This window comes from Raphanus sativus, chromosome 5 (assembly GCF_000801105.2).
Source record: "Raphanus sativus cultivar WK10039 chromosome 5, ASM80110v3, whole genome shotgun sequence".
NCBI lineage: Eukaryota > Viridiplantae > Streptophyta > Magnoliopsida > Brassicales > Brassicaceae > Raphanus > Raphanus sativus.
This window is the reverse complement of record NC_079515.1, coordinates 27,386,056-27,404,583: the sequence shown is the minus strand read 5'-3', so window position 1 is coordinate 27,404,583 and position 18,528 is coordinate 27,386,056. Positions and strand designations below refer to the sequence as shown.

The 18,528-nt window shown below is 35.8% G+C and overlaps 3 protein-coding genes across 3 annotated transcripts; 1 reads left to right on the top strand and 2 right to left on the bottom strand.

Moving 5' to 3' along the window:
• Nucleotides 1-2,965: 2,965 nt before the first annotated feature.
• On the bottom strand, nucleotides 2,966-4,747 carry LOC108856393 (protein GRAVITROPIC IN THE LIGHT 1). The gene has a single exon (XM_018630174.2). The coding sequence runs from the start codon at nucleotides 4,542-4,544 to the stop codon at nucleotides 3,150-3,152; it is 1,395 nt and encodes a 464-aa protein (XP_018485676.2). The 5' UTR covers nucleotides 4,545-4,747; the 3' UTR covers nucleotides 2,966-3,149.
• A 6,499-nt stretch (nucleotides 4,748-11,246) lies between these two features.
• Nucleotides 11,247-12,907, top strand: LOC108859800 (protein RGF1 INDUCIBLE TRANSCRIPTION FACTOR 1). The gene is made up of 5 exons (XM_018633712.2): nucleotides 11,247-11,446; nucleotides 11,547-11,723; nucleotides 11,822-11,896; nucleotides 12,053-12,190; nucleotides 12,462-12,907. The coding sequence occupies exons 2-5, from the start codon at nucleotides 11,547-11,549 to the stop codon at nucleotides 12,741-12,743; spliced, it is 672 nt and encodes a 223-aa protein (XP_018489214.1). The 5' UTR covers nucleotides 11,247-11,446; the 3' UTR covers nucleotides 12,744-12,907.
• A 2,370-nt stretch (nucleotides 12,908-15,277) lies between these two features.
• Nucleotides 15,278-18,121, bottom strand: LOC108860371 (subtilisin-like protease SBT4.8). The gene is made up of 9 exons (XM_056985822.1): nucleotides 18,020-18,121; nucleotides 17,820-17,914; nucleotides 17,614-17,705; nucleotides 17,257-17,509; nucleotides 16,697-17,177; nucleotides 16,383-16,612; nucleotides 16,199-16,310; nucleotides 15,906-16,116; nucleotides 15,278-15,822 (listed from the first exon to the last, which is right to left on the bottom strand). Exons 1-9 carry the CDS (start codon nucleotides 18,119-18,121, stop codon nucleotides 15,278-15,280), a joined length of 2,121 nt encoding a protein of 706 aa, XP_056841802.1.
• Nucleotides 18,122-18,528: the final 407 nt, after the last annotated feature.

The following is an 18,528-nucleotide window of genomic DNA, read 5'->3' as shown; positions in this document are numbered from 1 at the left end:
TTAACGATGGCTCTCATAGCTGAGCTCCACCATGACCGGTGACTTCTCTTGTCTACAAGCCACCTCCTCTGCTCAACATCTCTGGTACACGACCTCCCTTCGTTTCTCCATTCATCACTTGTTTTTTTTTTTTTTTTAATTTGAGCCTCAAAACATCGATCTTCATCTCAGCTTCCATAGATAAACTCCAACCTGAATGACTGTTGTTTCTGGCGATCTCACTGTCGTGTTCCTCCTTGCGACTCCCTTGTCGCCATTACTTAGGTACTATCAAGCTCCACTTTTTATGATAACACATAATGCTTTGATTGATACTGATTTTCTAATGCAGAATTTTCCCAGTAACTGTTGCATCTTCCTGCATCAATCTTTGAAGCTAAACCTCTGGTGCTCCTAGATAACCTCAAATTCTCAGTTACTGACGATCTCAAACTCTTCCCAGCATGAGCACCAATCACGTGTTCTCCTCTTTGATGATCTTAAGTAAACCCTTCTTTGACCTGTTTCATCTCCTATGTGCCTCTCTGTTTTTTTTTTCTCTCCGAGAACCTTTAACTCGGAACTTCACACCGTTTTAGATTTCCAAGATGAGCTCCACCTGAAACCAGAATCAACACTCCAGGACTTCTGATTCTTAACGGTCACCTTAAACCTTGACTGCAAGAGCTCAGCCTCCTCCTTGACCAATATTACCTCATGAGTCTGTAGATTTCCCTTTGCAACTTGATTTCTTTTAACCAAATGCAATAACCTCTCTGAATCATATATGTTTCAACCCGTGAAACTGTCCCTGATTCAACATGCCTTCTTGTTAAACCCCCACAGCTTTGGACTTCTCTTTTGTACCGCTGTTAACATAAACAGAACACGCCATCAAGCTACCACCATGCTAGATAGACTTTCGATACAAACCATGATCCAGCTTCTTGTTAAACAAAACCTTACTAACAGTATTAAACCTTGCTGCTAGATTTCGTTTCTCTTAACTTTACTTGAGCTCCCCTTTTGTGTTTTCAAAAAACCTTGCTTTACGGTTAAACAACCACAGCCTGAATCCACCTTGTACCGCCATCATCCATGATGGAACACGCCTCCTAACCAGTCTTGTTGGGAAGACTTTCGACACAACTTTCCATTCAGCTCTTCTTGTTTAACCAGATTCTTCTGTATTAGATCTGCCTTGGACTCTTATGTGTACCGCTGTTATCACTTAACAAAACCCGCCATCAAGCTATCACCCTTGCTAGATAGACTTTCGACACACCCTTAGTCCAAACATCTCTTCGTACAGAACTTCACACAACCTCTCTGCTCTTCTTTAGCTCTTGAAACTCTGATCCTTATCCCTGACACTTAACCCTCCTTGAAAACTTTATCAGACCTGATTTTATATGAACTTCTCCTAAGTTCCCTGCCTGTTTTGCCTCAAGCAGACTCCTTGTTTCACCTCCATACTCTTCTGCTATATCCTTTCCCTTGAATCAAAAATCTTATCCTTGTTTTGAACGACTCTTTTTACTCATGTATCCTTTTATAAGGCGTCCCTTAGAATAAGATACGCAAGTCCTTGTAGCTGTTCATTTAATCCTTAAACACTAGACTGTTTTCAACAACCAGAACAAGCCAAAATACAACCTGATTTCACAGCAAAAAATCTTGACTTTTCTATTGTTAAAAAATAGTCTACTCCTGTGTATTCTCTCAAAAATCTAGATTCCATATCATTAGCAGCCTCGAGTATCCAGAAACTTGACCTCACAATTACCTTGTGCCTGCAGCGAAAACTTGTCGCTAAAGTTTTCAACACGTACTTCTTTAAACCATGCATGCTTCCCTTTGATCTTTTAACTTTTACCCTTCTTGTGTTGACTCCACCTTCTGGAAGAAACGATATGTCCCTTTATCTTTCTTCTATGCAATTCAGACTCCGTGATCTCACTAACCCCGCAATCAAAACCTGGATTGCTTTGATACCATTTGTTAGGAATTATCGATTTTTGATTGCTTAATTAAATAACGACACAAGATTTTTAACCCAGTTCCCTTGCGGTACCTCTGGGGTGGGAACCGTCTCCCACAACTTCCACTATCAATCAAAGGGGTTTACACAAACGCTCTAAGCGCTCTTCTCGTATAAACATGACACTAATAAAGAATAAGAAGATCAAAGAAACTCTATCCCTTAGAGACATGACTCGAACAATATCTCTTAGTTTCTTCTACTCTTGATCTCTCTCTCTTAACTCCTCTTTGTCTTTGTGTTTAGGGTTTCTCTCGGATGATCTTCTAAAGCTTTGACGTCTTCTTATTTATATCAAACATCACCGACTTGTGTTTGTATAATTTCTTTTTTTCCATTAGTCTAATGACTTCTAATGACTTCACGTCTTCTTGTAATAATGGAAACATTCCCAGAGACTAATCCACCTCCTTTGTTTGCTGGACAGATTTGATTGGGCTAGGATGAGAGAATTAAGGCCCATTAGTACCACATAAACTGATCTTATCAGCTTATATTATAATCATTGAGTCGTTAAACTTGTCGTTCCTTGCTAGTACGCAAATGACGTCGTACCGTATTGTACGGCTTGGTCAAGTCCGCCATGCCGACCAATTTTTTATTTGATGAGACGTCGAAGGAATGTTTTGTATTGACCATTACATATCGCGCAGTACTTTTACAACGAGAAGAGGGACTGATAAAGCCCATAAAATATTTAAAGCGGATATTAGCTGAGCAGCTCAGATTTAGTGTTAACGGTTGTATCCTTATTACGGCCCATGTTTGATAAATATGAGACCCAACATGACTTTTTATTAAGCCCATGAATATATATGAGGGTCGGGTGAAAAAACGACACGCAGTTCTACGCAGAAACAGAGACAAAATGTTCAAATTGAAACACATTGGTGAAACTAACACTTTGATAATCACTCTGTTACAACTTACTAAAATTAAGAGAAATAACGAAATACTTTTTCTTTTTGCAATCCAAACTTAGTAATCACAGCTTTCTATACAATTAAACGAAATCAAGAACTCAAACCAGACTTAGAGAACACAGTTAATCACAAAAGTAAGAACGTAAAAAAGAAAAATTAAACCTTATATCCTTTTTAGCTGCCAAGTCCATTGGTTTTGGTCTCTTTCATTTACATTTGAAGCCGGCAAGGTAAACTTGAGACTGGATCACCGTGCAGCCAACTTTAAACCCAGGAACCACCGTGAATCCAACTTTGGCTCGAGTAGGAGGATTCATCGACAGCTTCTTATCATCTCTTCTTCTCAACACATTCTCCATGAAAACAATCGAAAAATCAACCCCGGTTTCAACTTGGAAAATCTCAACTGCAGGATCAAAGGACAATGCCAGCTTATGAAGCGTCCAGATCGAACTAGCCATCGCGACAAAAGACTCGTAAAAAGTACTCAAAGATCTCCAAGAACTCAACACAGCTTCTGTCTGTTGGTCCATATTGCTGAATATAGAAGACTCCATGTTGGGATGAATAAGCTCGTGGTACTTCTTATCGCAAAACCTGGAGAATCCACACTCTTTATCTCTCTCGAGAAGCTCCATGGGATTGCTAGACACATGCTGCATCAACTCCCTCAACGGAGAAGAAGAAGAACTCTCGCATTCTTCTTCTCCATCGTCAAGATCAAACCCTTCTCCATCGAAACCGCGAAACATCCCCAAGCAAACATAAGACAACAAAGCATACCTACTATGCCCCTTCTTAGCGTACTCCACCACCTCGGGATGAACATAACCAGCAGCCAAATCCAAATCCCACCCGGCCTTCTCCATCAACCCAATCAAAACCCTAGTAAACCCCTTCACGTCTCTAAACGCATCGCGCAGCATAGACTCGTAAACCCTAACCGACAACACAACACCACCACCACTCTCCAACGCGGACAATCTCTTGGACAGCTTCGAGTTAGACTTTTGAATCTCGCTCAGCTTGCTCCTCAGAGTCAAAACCTTTGAATCCTTACCGTCCATCTCGCCTTGTAACCGATTAGAAACAGTCCCCAAAGCTCTGAGCTTGCTCTGATTCTCCTGAACCCTAGATTCCAAGGGAGACCCAACCGCTAAATCAGAGCCGCCAAGATCCAAACTTTGGCGATGGTTTCGATAAAACCGCTTGAGATCGGAGAGTTTCTGGAGGTTAGAGACCAGAGCTCGATCGGCGGCCTTCACGCTCTCCTCGAGGAACGGCGCGTGCGCGGCTTGCAGCTGGAGATAGGAAGCTTCGAAAGAGGAGACGGTGGCGAAGACGGAAGAGATCAGGTTGAATCCGATCTGGGTATCGAGTCTCCTGACCCGAGGGTGGCTGGGTTTGAGTAAAGTCTCGGACTTGGAGTCGGGTTTGAGGACGACGACTTTCTGATCGGGGATGAAGTCTTCGGTGGAGGAGAAACCACCCTCGTCGTCGTCGTCTTCGGTGAAGAACTCGTAGGTCTTGGCTTTGACGGCCATCGCTAGTTTCTGAAACATGGCGGAGAATTGTGGTGATGGTGTTTCTACTTCGCGCATCGCTGAGGTTGCGTAATCGAATTTGACGAATGAGAAAGCAAAGCTTTTTATGCTTCCTTTCTCAACGCAAAAGCAAAGATCTCTCTGAAAGCTAACTACTAAAGGTTTTACGGCTTGAGGAGGATTAGTAGTGGTAGTGGTGCTTTGGATGCATTGGAAGAAAGGAATTGCTCAAAGCCTTTCCCTTTTCCTCTCTATTTTTATTTTTATTTTTATTGAGCTTACTTTATAGTATTATAGGTTTTATTTTTATTTTCACGCTCATCGCTTATTCCGCTGACTTTTTTTTTTACTTTAATGATTTGTTAACGGTAACAAGTGACCATTTGCTATGATTAGAATTTTTATGTAAATTTGCTATCGAAAGTTGAAACCTTCTGCATTGTATTTCTTAATTTTTTCCTTTCAAAATAAATTAATTCTAGAATAGATGGGTTTTACACTTTTACTATAATGTATACCTCTAAATTAAATGACATTTATATATTTTGTAAATACAATAACATTGTTTAAATATAAAAGAAAAATAACAATTTTAAGATATATTGAAAGTAATTTTCTTTCGTAGTAACATTTGGATTAAAAATAACAATTAGGTGGAATTATTATAATATGTATATTGGATTGGACATGGTGTATAAATTTGCATTTATAAAATAGATAAACAATTGGGAAAGGGTATTAACCTTACGTTTACGTTAATTGTCAACACTTACAATCTATAAATGTGAACGGCACGAAAATTAAGTGTGCTATCCACTTTCTACATTAAGATCCTAACCTTTGTTAATTGTTTTGCTATAAAAGAATACTTGCAAGTGTGTTTTCCCCGATCATTATCCGTTGTTTGGCTAATAAGAAAACGGTTAAACAAAGTATTTTTGATACCTTTGTACAAATTATTAAGACCGAGACTGTGTTGGTAGAAAACTTTGATTTAGTGACCACCAAGACTAATCATAACTTTGAAGACACCTTTACAGAGACATGTTAACTCTTCTCCCAGATTCTCGCTTTGTTGTTTCCCTTTTCTTCACGGCTTTGTGATGCTTTTAGCAAACATTTGTTAGTGCTAAATGTTTATGATTATGTTAGTAATACTCGCAGTTTTTCTTTGTGTAATCATTACTATACAGGTTTATCTATTTCACATTTACCGCTAGAAAGAAACCAAGAGAAGATATATATTTAAAAATTTTAATATTTTTTTTTTGAGAATTTTTTTTTTTAATATTTCACAAGAAAAAAAATGTTACTAGAAAAAAAAAAGGTTACAAGACTACCCAGACAAATGGTGAGCATCTAGATGTGATTGATAGACATAGAAGCATATCCCTAGTGATACTGCTGGTGTAATTATTACTAGATTTTGACCCGCGCTTTCGAAGCGCGGGTATTATTTTTTACTTTTACGAAATATATTATTTGTTTGTAATTATTGAACATATTTATTTTAGTAAAATTTTCTTTATAATAAATTTGACACACATAGTGTCTTTGGTAAACTATGTGTTTCTCTGACTTTGTTTTATTCCCTCTCCAATCAACATATCGAAGCGCGGATATTATTTTTTATTTTTATGAAATATATTATTTGTTTGTAATTATTGAATGTATTTATCTTAGTAAAATTTCTTTATAATAAATTTGACATATAGAGTGTCTCTGGTAAACCATATATTTCTCTGGCTTTATTTTATTCCATCTCCAATCAACATATTTATTTGGCTTGTTGTTAAAATAAATGATTTTAGAACGCAACTGTTTACTTTGATATTTTGTTTAAACAATGTGACATATTTCTGTATTAATTGTGTTCAATTAAATATTTATATTGTAATTTAAATTTGTATACAAATCAACATATTTGTGTAGTTTGTTATTAAAAAAATAATTTGAATCCAAATGTAAGTACTCTTATAGTGATTTTTTCAGTTCATATAATTTTAAAAAATATATTTATTTCAACTGAACCAATTAATATTTTGTTAAATTGGCCCGTGAAATATATTTTTATACATCGATATTCAAAAGATCTGGTAACTAACGATACTCAAAAGATCTGGACCGAATCAGGTTATATGGTTATTTTTGTTACAAATATCCGAACCCATTTTAGATACATTGGTTATTTAGATATTTTTAGGTTCCTATACATCAGAACCGAATTCATCCAGATCTAGAATGATCCAACTCAAAATCCACACATAAGTTTATAATATTCAAGCGGGACTTGGTTACCAAAAAAAAAGGATACCCGAAAAGAACAACATGTACCTAAATAGACAGATAATGTTCATGTCTAAATGATTATATAAATTAGTAAAAAACTGTTTTATGTGTTTTGCTAAATTAAGTGAAATAGAAAGAGTTTTTTTATCAAGTAAAATAATTATATGGAGTGGAAAATTAAGTGACAATAAATGTAGGACATTTTAAGTATTTTGATTTAAGTTATTATTTTATTCACAAAACATATTTTTGAACTATGTTTTTGGGTACGTAATTTTCCACCGATTATAACTAAAATAAAAATATTTTAGTAAAATAAAATAAACCAAATGTTTAATCATATGTAAAACCTAATTATTTAGCATTTTTGATTTTATAATTGGCACAAAGTTAATATTGATTAACTAATAAATAAAAATATGCATTATTATTATTATGGTAATATAATTAATGATGTAATTTATTTTTAAGGTAATATAATTAATTAAATTGTTAAACTAAGTGAAATATGGAAACACAATTAATAGATACTACTATTCAAGTTTCCAAACACTCCATTTTTTATAGCTATAACCAAACACACTAAATTTTTTTATTAATCTTATCCAAGTATCCAAACGCACCGAATTTGTACTTCACCTTTAATAAGATAGACTAGATTTTGATCCGCGCTTCCAAAGCGCGGGTATTATTTTTTACTTTTATGAAATATATTATTTGTTTGTAATTATTGAACATATTTATTTTAGTAAAATTTTCTTTATAATAAATTTGATACACATAGTTTACCAGAGACACTATGTGTGTCAAATTTATTATAAAGAAAATTTTACTAAAATAAATATGTTCATAGTGTCTCTGGTAAACTATGTGTTTCTCTGACTTTGTTTTATTCCCTCTCCAATCAACATATCGAAGCGCGGATATTATTTTTTACTTTTATGAAATATATTATTTGTTTGTAATTATTGAATGTATTTATCTTAGTAAAAATTTCTTTATAATAAATTTGACATATAGAGTGTCTCTGGTAAACTATGTATTTATCTGGCTTTATTTTATTCCTTCTCCAATCAACATGTTTATTTGGCTTGTTGTTAAAATAAATGATTTTAGAACGCAACTGTTTACTTTGATATTTTGTTTAAACAATGTGACATATTTCTGTATTAATTGTGTTCAATTAAATATTTATATTGTAATTTAAATTTTTATACAAATCAACATATTTGTGTAGTTTGTTATTAAAAAAATGATTTGAATCCAAATGTAAGTACTCTTATAGTGATTTTTTCAGTTCATATAATTTTTTAAAATATATTTATTTCAACTGAACCAATTAATATTTTGTTAAATTGGCCCGTGAAATATATTTTTATACATCGATATTCAAAAGATCTGGTAACTAACGATACTCAAAAGATCTGGACCGAATCAGGTTATATGGTTATTTTTGTTACAAATATCCGAACCCGTTTTAGATACATTGGTTATTTAGATATTTTTAGGTTCCTATACATCAGAACCGAATTCTTCCAGATCTAGAATGATCAAACTCAAAATCCACACATAAGGTTATAATATTCAAGCGGGACTTGGTTACCAAAAAAAAAAGGATACCCGAAAAGAACAACATGTACCTAAATAGACAGATAATGTTCATGTCTAAATGATTATATAAATTAATAAAAAACTGTTTTATGTGTTTTGCTAAATTAAGTGAAATAGAAAGAGTTTTTTTATCAAGTAAAATAATTATATGGAGTGGAAAATTAAGTGACAATAAATGTAGGACATTTTAAGTATTTTGATTTAAGTTATTATTTTATTCACAAAATATATTTTTGAACTATGTTTTTGGGTACGTAATTTTCCACCGATTGTAACTAAAATAAAAATATTTTAGTAAAATAAAATAAACCAAATGTTTAATCATATGTAAAACCTAATTATTTAGCATTTTTGATTTTATAATTGGCACAAAGTTAATATTGATTAACTAATAAATAAAAATATGCACTATTATTATTATGGTAATATAATTAATGATGTAATTTATTATTAAGGTAATATAATTAATTAAATTGTTAAACTAAGTGAAATATGGAAACACAATTAATAGATACTACTATTCAAGTTTCTAAACACTCCATTTTTTATAGCTATAACCAAACACAACAAATTTTTTTATTAATCTTATCCAAGTATCCAAACGCACCGAATTTGTACTTCACCTTTAATAAGATAGATGTTACCACATGAATTAGAAATTGTAGTTTCGTTTTTGATATATCTGTGATAAGAGATTTTTAGTTATGCTTTTATATTGGATGACATGATTAAAAGAACATTTATTTTATATGGTTTTTTAACCGGTCCGCATTCATCACCGCATTTTGCGTAAAATCCATAATGTCATGTACATTTATAGATATCCATTTATTACTTGTGGGACATCAGATCATATAATGAAGACAAACTCGTAGGTCGTGTGTCACTGTCCCTGGTTCTCATTTGACCACATAGTTACCAACGATTTCGATTGTTACATAAAAGTTCGTTCTGCGTGCAACGACGCCATGTGACTAAATTAACAACATCGATTATTAAAGTATGAAGAGGCCCCAAATCAGAAACGTAATAACCGATAGGAATTAGCCCAAAGCCCAAGTCCATATAGATAAATGCAAATGACTAAATTACCCAGGTAACTAGAAAAAGCTTTAAGCCTTTGACGCCGTAAAAGGGGACAGCTGGATCTAATCGAATCGAACCGGATCAGATCAGAAGCAAAGGACGTCGTCTTATGCATGAGGCTGCTGCTCTCTTCCGTACCAAACTCTGATCCTGCCCACAATCCCTGTCCCATCTGCTCTCTCTCTCTCTCTCTCTCTATATATATATACAAATACACATGTACACACTGTTTCCCTACTTGAATTTTAAATTTAAATCTCCTTTTCAACTAAACGAACTATTCAAATTGAGATGGTATTTTAGTTATCGTATAAACTTAAAAAAAAAAAACTTAAAACAAAAAGTTATGGTATAAAAACAATATAGATGGTATTTTACCTATAAAAACAATATAGCTGGCCTCCGAGTTCTTCAAGCTGGCCTAGAGAGTGTATAGCTGGTTTTCGAGATGAATCTACAGTTGTGTGACAAGAGAGGTGTCTTGTTTCTTGGATTTTGCTCTCTCTCTTTCAAACCGTAGATAATTTTGGCTAAAACTACTAATATTAAAAAGTAGTTGTTTGTTAAAAAATACTATCATTTAATAGTATATAATTTCAACTAATTATAAAATAATCAATATAATTTAATTGATCATACACAATTCAATGAATAAAAAAATTGTATTGAAATATTCAAACTATTTATATTGTGAAACAATTTATTTTTGCTAAAAGCTTAAAACTATTTATAATATGAAACGGAATAAGTATTAAATTCTTTTATTTTTAAGTACTACTATAATATTATATAATATATTTATATTTTTGGTTATAATTTATAAAAAATGTTTAGTTTTTTTGGATGCCAGTGGTTTTACGAATTGCCATCGAGAAAATGAAAAGTAGACTGTTGGCGAGAGAGTCTTGTCATTTAGTTCTCGATAGAGCCCAAAAAATGACAAATAACAGCTACAAAAATACTTACATCGACGTGATTTGAATAAAAAAAAAACATAACTAACACGAATCCTCTTAGACTACAAACAGACTAAGAATAATTTTAAACCATAAAGTTTTCTGTCCTTAATTAAATTAAAACAGATATAAACTGTCAAATAAAATAAAATGATCTTTTTTTTTTTGTGAAACATGATACTTGCATTAAAATAGTTTAGGTCTGTTACTACATTAAGACAATAACCTGTTTAACAACAGTCAGCCTTAGAGTTATTCAGCCTAGGGATAAACTTAACCTTGATAACATTAAATTACAGAGAAAGTAGATAGATGTCGTTGAGAAGAGTAATGATCTCGAGGTTCCTTCCTCTTGCGTTCACCAGGTTAACCAGTACCTGAAAGTTAGAGAGAATCAGTAGAGAATTACATCCCAATCGTCGAGCAGAGGTCATGGCCTGTCTCAAAGTCAAAGTTTCCACAGTAAGGAGCGAAGACACAAAGGTTGCGGTCGCTGCATCATCGATGATCCAAGCAAATCCTGCGCACTTAGTCACGGGGTTCCAAGCGGCGTCGGTGTACATGCAGAATGATCTTTCTACTTGTGATACTTTGCTATGTTTTTATTTCATATTTTACTCAGCTACTGTGGGAGCAGCTGACGGAAATCATTTAGAGTCATCGGAGTTCTCTCATTTACACACGTAATGGAAGACTGATCTGATCATAAGTGAGACTAATTCTCTAATGATTTACAATTTAATTTTTTTTTAAGAAACAACAAAAACTAACGAAGTTTACAAAAACTAACGAAAACACATATAAAGACTCGACAGAAAGGACAAGATGACTCATTAAAATAGCGTTACTGGTCACTCTCTCCAGGCGCCGCTCTCTCTCTCTCTCTGAATGGTGAGTCAGTTTCACCACTCAGAGCATCAAATTCGCCTGACCTTCACCCTTGCTTAATCTCTTCCCCCTATAATACATCTCCCATACTAGAGAAGACTAGAGATAGCAAAAAAAAACACAGTCAAGGTGAGTTACGAATCCTTTTTGTTCTTATATAATTTTTCTTTTCATTTTTCTTGGCTTAAAAATCCGGAATTGAAAAATGGGTCTTGATTCAATTTTGCAGATGGAGACAAGAGAATTCCCTGCATGGCTCGAGGTTTTGCTAAAGGAGAAGTTTTTCAACGCTTGTTTGGACCATGAAGAAGAAAAGAAGAACGAGAAAAACATCTTGTGTATCGACTGTCGTCTTAGCATCTGCCCTCACTGTCTCCCTTCACACACCTCTCATCGTCTTCTTCGGGTCTCATTTCAAGAAAAAACAAAACTTTAAACTTTTTTTTTCTTTGAAAATAAAAATAAAGTCTTAAACTTTGCGTTGGTTCTGGGAATCTTTTGCAGATCAGGAGGTATATGTACAACGACGTTTTGAGGGTAGACGATGGTTCGAAGCTAATGGACTGCTCTTTGATTCAGGTTTGTTGGTCTGTTTTCAATATCTGTTATTAAAAAATTCTCTTAAATACATTTAATTTTCATGCAGCTGTTTTCTTTTTATTAATTCGTGTTTCTTCATATTTTTGTTTTGTTTTGTTTTGTTTTGTGTGTATGCGTTGATGATGATGATTAAAGCCATACAAAGTGAACAGTTCGAAAGTTGTGTTCATCAATGAAAGGCCTCACTCGCAATTTCGTGGTTCCGGCAACTATTGCAGCACTTGTGACCGGTCTCTTCAGTCTCCTTACCTCTTCTGCTCTCTCTCCTGCAAGGTAGTAATGAAAGGAAACATCTTTCCTCGTTAATTACGTTTTCCCCTTTCTAATCTTTATCTAGAATCTAATGTCCAATTCGATTTTAACACTTAAATTTTCTGGTCGATGTTATTTTCTCAAAATATAAAAAAGTAAAGTTTTTTAATCTCTGAATCTGTATATTCTTTTTTTATTTGTTTGTCCCTTTTCGATCATGCACCATTAATCACACTGTGTACGGTCATTTTTAACAGAAAAAGATTTGTCTCTTTGTTGGTTTTTTTTGTAGATAAGTGACGTCATAATAGGACAAAGAGGACTTTCGGGGTTTATCCGCGTCTGCAACTCTCTTAACTTAACCGACGATGAGAATGGAGGAGTTGACATGTTCTTGTGTCAGGCGCTCGCTTGCACCGCTGCAACTGATATCGTTCGCAAGAAGAGAAGCAGCTTGACTACGACGACTTGCCGGATAGTCACCACCGCGGTTTCCTCGGCTGATATAGAAGCTCCGGCGAACTTTTTAAACCGGCGAAAGAATATGCCGCCGCAACGAGCTCCGCTCTATTAGGGCCGTAGGTTTGGTCCAAGTGATATAAAGTTGGATGAATACACGTAACGTAACAATTTTAGTCTAATTATGTTTTTCTTTTGTGTTTAAAAAAAGGGTCTAATTATGTTTTTTTTTTTTTTTTTTTTAAACTCAACGACAACTTTTCATTAGCCAAAAGTGAATACAGGATTACAACCTCAAGAGATTTTAAACCCAACATACAACCGATGAGATCTAGTATCGCCTAGGAACACGGAGTCGAAACTGGAATGGATCCTAGACTATCCAATCTAATTCGTCGGTGTATTTTTCACCACAATGAATCGAATCCATCCCACGACCCGAGATGAACCGATTCTTAACCCCCTAAAATAGACCAAATGAGATGACAACAATGAAACCCAAAAGCAACTGAAAACAAAACCAGATGAGAAAATAAGACCCACTACATTGGGCTTCTAAAGATCAGATTTCAGGACAGGCCCAATGACTCTTCACCTTCCAGTGTGCATCTGGTCAGAGTCGGTCGCCGTCGGGGCACTGTTCACTCCTTAGCCAAACCCGGAAGAATCCCGTAATGAAAGCGGGAGAATCCCGTAGTGAAAAGCGGGTCTGACAACGTCGCCATGGCCGGAACAGATATATGGTTTTTGATGACGTGAGGCTCCACCGTCGAACAAAACAAACGCCGTCGACGTTGGGATGTGAACCCCCACCGCGTGCTTGCTGTAGAGATCTTTCCACGGTAGACTCTCTCCGGTGAAGGGGCTCCCTACGACGCGCCATCTACGAGAACCGCAGAACAGATGCATCTTCCACCGCCTGTCTCGTCGCTCCTCCGGTTGATTCACCGCACTCGGGCCTGTAGATCCAAGGTGGAGAAGGTCTCCCACTGAGCCACGCGCAGTCGTCGTGAGGGAGCAACCGAGATCTAAAAATTGAAAATTGACCCGTTTACTCCAGCTCAACCCTAAACGCCGACCTGTCCTCACCTCCGCCTTCCTGAGCCTCACCGCTCCTCCAAGATCACCACAAGTTACGCCTTTGACACAAAGTCTCCGGGATCCCTCCAATGAACCAGAACAGCGAGTATATTGACTAAGGGAGATGACAGAGAGGAGGAAGGCAAAGAAAAAAGAAGAAAGGAAAAGGAAAAAGGGTCCTCCGGTACCGACCACTCGCCGGACCAGAGGCAGCACCAATTTTTTTTAAGATCTAGAGATGGAACAGAGCTTTTAATTATGTTTTCTTAAAATATCAGTATCTGATTGTCTGTTACGAATCAAAGTTTTAGTTACTTGTGAAAAAGAAAATCAAAGTTTATTTTAGTTTTAGTAAATGGAATATAAAATATTTAGGAGAGGAAAAAAAGGAGCTCTTCTGATTTTGCCTAGTCTGTGTACGTGTACGGCTTAAAGGGAGAATTCTACAGTATTTTCAAACAATTTAAATACGGTATTTTATGTTATTTTTTTCAAACAATTTAAATACGAATCATACTTTTGTATAGTCTTACTTTCATGATTGCATTTTCAGATCATACACTGTTCAACCGGCCTGTATTTATTATTTACTGGTTAGTATATTCTCAACTCTCGTGAGGATTAAGAACTTGAATCATTAAATGCGTAGCCCGTAGGACAGACCATATCTTTCTTGGCTAAGTTAAAATGATTCGTTTGCGGAAGAGAATTTATGATCATCTCTTCTTGTAGTCATAAAGTCGATGTTACAATAATTAATTATACGTATGAGTTGGTCGGTAGTTAATGGGAAGAAAAAATCTAAGCAATAAGCCTATAGGAGGGTTTGTGGTCTAGGGGTTTTGTCTTTATGCATAATGTTTTTCGTGTCTTTGCACGAACGACTAAAATTGAATTATTGGTTAAACGTGTTATTTGTGAATGTTTCTGAGGAACATTGTCTTTTGCTCTCTTGCTCCTTGGACCACCTCCGCTCCATTTCTTACTTCCTCTTTGTATTTTCTCGTTCCATACCTATGAATAATTGATTTGGCATAATCCATATATTTAACATGAACCTAGTTTTTGGTTTTATTCAAATGAACTCGGTGGTCTATTTTGTGTTCAAACGTTTTACCATAGCTATATAAACAAGCCGAACATATACGATCCCTGGAGATTTATCTATATTTTTTAAATAAACTATGGAATACTTTCATCTGCCCGAGGGAAAATTCAAAAACATAAATTTTATATAATTTAAAATATTATAATACAATCATAAATAAATAAATAAGTTACCAAATATTCTCTATCAATCCTCTTTCTACTATTTGAGGAACATTTTAATTAAATAGTCTTTCATCTATGTTTTATTTATAGTCATGCCATTATTGAGATGGTAGCACTGCATGCATTATCACATCAAATTTGAATTTAATTTTTGTATTATAGAACAATTACTTAAGATGCTAGTAGATCAACATTAGCAAGTATCGGAAAGCCAAGGAATCATGCATAGATCAATGGAATTAATAAAACATAAGGATTTTATTGTTAAATATGATGATTATTATTTATTAGATTGAATCATTGGGAAACATCAGTATAAACAACAATGGGGCTTCTAACTTTATGGGTGCCATCAGACCAAATTAAACTTGCAGAAGAAGGCAGCTCTGGGTCGATATTGCTGCCTGAAACAGTCACGGTGAAAGACTGCTTCTCCTTCACCGACTTCATAAACAGTACATTAGGTGAAACCTCGACACTGAGCTTAGTCCCGTGATTTAAGACAATCTTCGGTTTGTATGTAGAGTTGGGGGTACCGACGTTGGTGACGGTTCTGTTGAAAGTAACGGTGAAGGAGCTATTAGTTTTTGAAAGTTTAGCCGACATTGAAGGATAGTTCAGGTTTCTTGGCAAGGTATTTCCAGTGCAAGTGACAGCTTCACCAGTAATGAGTTTAAGGGCTTTAGAAGTGTAGTTCAAGCCGCAGAGAAAGGTGATGTGGTCTGCTTTGTCCAGTTCATAGACAAGTCCAGGATTCAGAGCCGCTATCGGGTCGACATGGCCAGCTCCATAAGCAAACTCGGTTGATGCAACTCCAGTTTCAGAAGCATTCATCGACCAAGCTGCAAATATTTAGAACAGAGGTTTCGGCAAAACGTTACTTGTGTTACAAGAAACTAAAATCAGGAATATGAGTTTTGCTTACCGGTTGTCATGATGGCAGATTGTATCGCAGCTGGAGACCAGTCAGGATGAAAAGTCCTGATGTAGGCAGCCACGCCAGCAACGTGTGGACAAGACATTGAAGTTCCAGATATAACAGAGTACTTCACATGTCTCTGGTCCCTCTCTCCTGAAGGTGAACCCAAAGGTGAATACGCAGCGAGAATCTCCACTCCTGGTGCTGTTATGTCCGGCTGCATTTAAATCAACCTTTGTCTCTTAAAATCATATTTTGTAACAAAATCGAACAAAGATTAAAAGAACAGTATATGTCACCTTAAGAAGGTCAACAGCGATAGGGTTTGGACCACGAGAAGAAAAGGAAGCAATTTTTGGAGCTTTCTGATTGAAGTCTGTCTCAGTTTTTAGAACAGTGCCTTGCCTGGACCTGATGAGATTATAGAAAAATCAGGAAAAAAAATGGAGCAGATTCAAAGTGCATGAAAACAAAGAGAGTTACTTTGTGGAGTTAACGTAAGAGACAAGAAACTCAAAGTCATCCGGTGATAGAGCAGAGAGGGGATGAGAGTTAATGATGGCAAAGTTTCTGTTGTCTTTAATTATGGTTGCAACAGCTACATCTGAACTAACTAATTCTCTGCTCACTAATATTTTTCCCTTGACATTAGATCTTGCGTAGACAAGAGGATAGTTTTTTCCTTCCAGATCAAAAGAATTCACTGATCTCCCCTGTTAAGGGGAAAAAAAAAACAAGAGTCTGAAAGGGACAAAAGAAGATACTATGAGAGAATGGTACTTCTTGATACTTACCACAAGTGTCTTGCCGTTTTGGATAACAACTTCGGTCAGAAACTCACGGTTCGTTGTGCTGGCTCCAACGGTTAATATCCACGGCGCAACGCTACCGACTGAGTTTGGGTTTGGACCTTCGTTACCGGCTGAGTTCACAGTGAGGATCCCTCTGGCCATAGCGTGGAAAGCCCCGATGGCGGTTGTGTCCTCGTCGTACCTAATGGCAACTCCCCCGACGGAGATGCTGATGAGGTCCACACCATCTGCTATCGCGTCGTCGAATGCAGACAGTATAGCATCTGAGTTACACCCTGTGCTGTCGCAGCATTTGTAAGCAGCGATTCTAGCAGCTGGAACGCCGCCTCTAGCGGTTCCGTTGCCGATTCCAAAGAAGCTTGCCCCCGCAACTGCGTTTCCAGCCACAATGGATGATGTGTGTGAACCGTGGCCGTCCAGGTCCCTAGTGCCTTCGCCTTCGTAGTCTCTTGCTCCGATCACCTTGCTGCCAAAACAATCAATCTCTTATTTATAAACAAATATACTAATCTTATAAGAGAGACATTTTTTTTTTTGAGAATTACTTGTTGCAAGTGAAGTTTTTGCCGCCTGAACAAACACCTTTCCATTTACTTGGAGGAGGACCAAAGCCTTTGTCCGAGAAGCTCTCGGATTCTGGCCAAATACCAGTGTCAATGACTCCGACAATAGTATCACTCTCTACGGTCAAGTTTCGCTTTGTATTCTTTCCTTCCTTTAACCCCATGAAGTCCCAAGACGCAGTCGTTTGGAGTTTTAACTTCTTGCTCCGGAACACAGACACAACTCCTTCCATTTCTAACACAAAAAAATGAGACATTGGTCATTTAAGTTATCTTACAACATAAGTAAGTGTGTAGGTTAAAAAGATATAAGTATGTCTCTCTGTCAAAATTACTCACCGGCTATTCTTTGTCGTTCTGGCTCAGAGAGCCAGGCAGCGAACCCATTGAAACTCCTCTTGTAACTTCTCACCAAACGACCGTTGATCGAACTGTGTATATATAATATATGTGTATAATACATGTATCAATTTTTAGAATCCTCATCATAACGCAAACAAATTTTAAATTATTAATGGCTAGAGAAAGAATCCGTTAATTAGCACCTTTCTCCTGTGATCTCTTGTAGGATGTTCATGTGATGAGACATTGGTCTGTACTCTAGCCCAGACGGAAGTGATCCCATGTAGACAATATACACCTACATGAATTATATTATATCATCATTTATGTGTATGATGGATTGGATTCAATCAATAGATAAACAAAATACTTGATAACTCATTAACTAGGAGGCTATACGTACCTGTTTATCTTGAGGATCATCTGTAACTGCTGAGACTGAACTCAAGACCAAGGCGAGTACACATGTGAGGAGACCAAATAAGTTTGCTGGTAATTTCTCCATTTTCTTATAAGATGAAGTAATCTGTAAATTTTTATGGGATGGACATGCATGATAAGATGCATATATAGTAGAAAACTCCTCTGGTTCTGTTTCTCTTATTGCAGTTATATTACCATAATTGGAATGACTTACATTAATGATATCATTGAACATTGACCTGTTTTACTCAATATTGTATTTACATAATTAATTTTCCACATCTACTTTGAAGTCAAATTCTCTTTTTTAACTTCTTGCTGAAAAATAAAATCTCCTTAACTTATTTAAGAAGGGATTTCCTTATTTGTCATATTCCATTCATTTTTTAAAAAAAAGATGATATGACTTTTAAGAAATTTGACATGGCATTAAATTAACTTAACATGCATAATTAATTTCCTTTATAAATATTTATGTTTTTGACAATA

Excerpts from the sequence above, each read along its gene's own strand:
- LOC108856393 (XM_018630174.2), bottom strand. The coding sequence starts at position 4,544 with ATGCGCGAAGTAGAAACACCATCACCACAATTCTCCGCCATGTTTCAG.
- LOC108859800 (XM_018633712.2), top strand. The coding sequence starts at position 11,547 with ATGGAGACAAGAGAATTCCCTGCATGGCTCGAGGTTTTGCTAAAGGAG. Across the intron at positions 11,724-11,821 it reads CCTCTCATCGTCTTCTTCGG|ATCAGGAGGTATATGTACAA; the intron begins GTCTCATTTCAA and ends AATCTTTTGCAG. Across the intron at positions 11,897-12,052 it reads TGGACTGCTCTTTGATTCAG|CCATACAAAGTGAACAGTTC; the intron begins GTTTGTTGGTCT and ends TGATGATTAAAG.
- LOC108860371 (XM_056985822.1), bottom strand. The coding sequence starts at position 18,121 with ATGGAGAAATTACCAGCAAACTTATTTGGTCTCCTCACATGTGTACTC. Across the intron at positions 17,915-18,019 it reads ATGATCCTCAAGATAAACAG|GTGTATATTGTCTACATGGG; the intron begins GTACGTATAGCC and ends TAATTCATGTAG. Across the intron at positions 17,706-17,819 it reads CAAGAGATCACAGGAGAAAG|TTCGATCAACGGTCGTTTGG; the intron begins GTGCTAATTAAC and ends ATATATACACAG.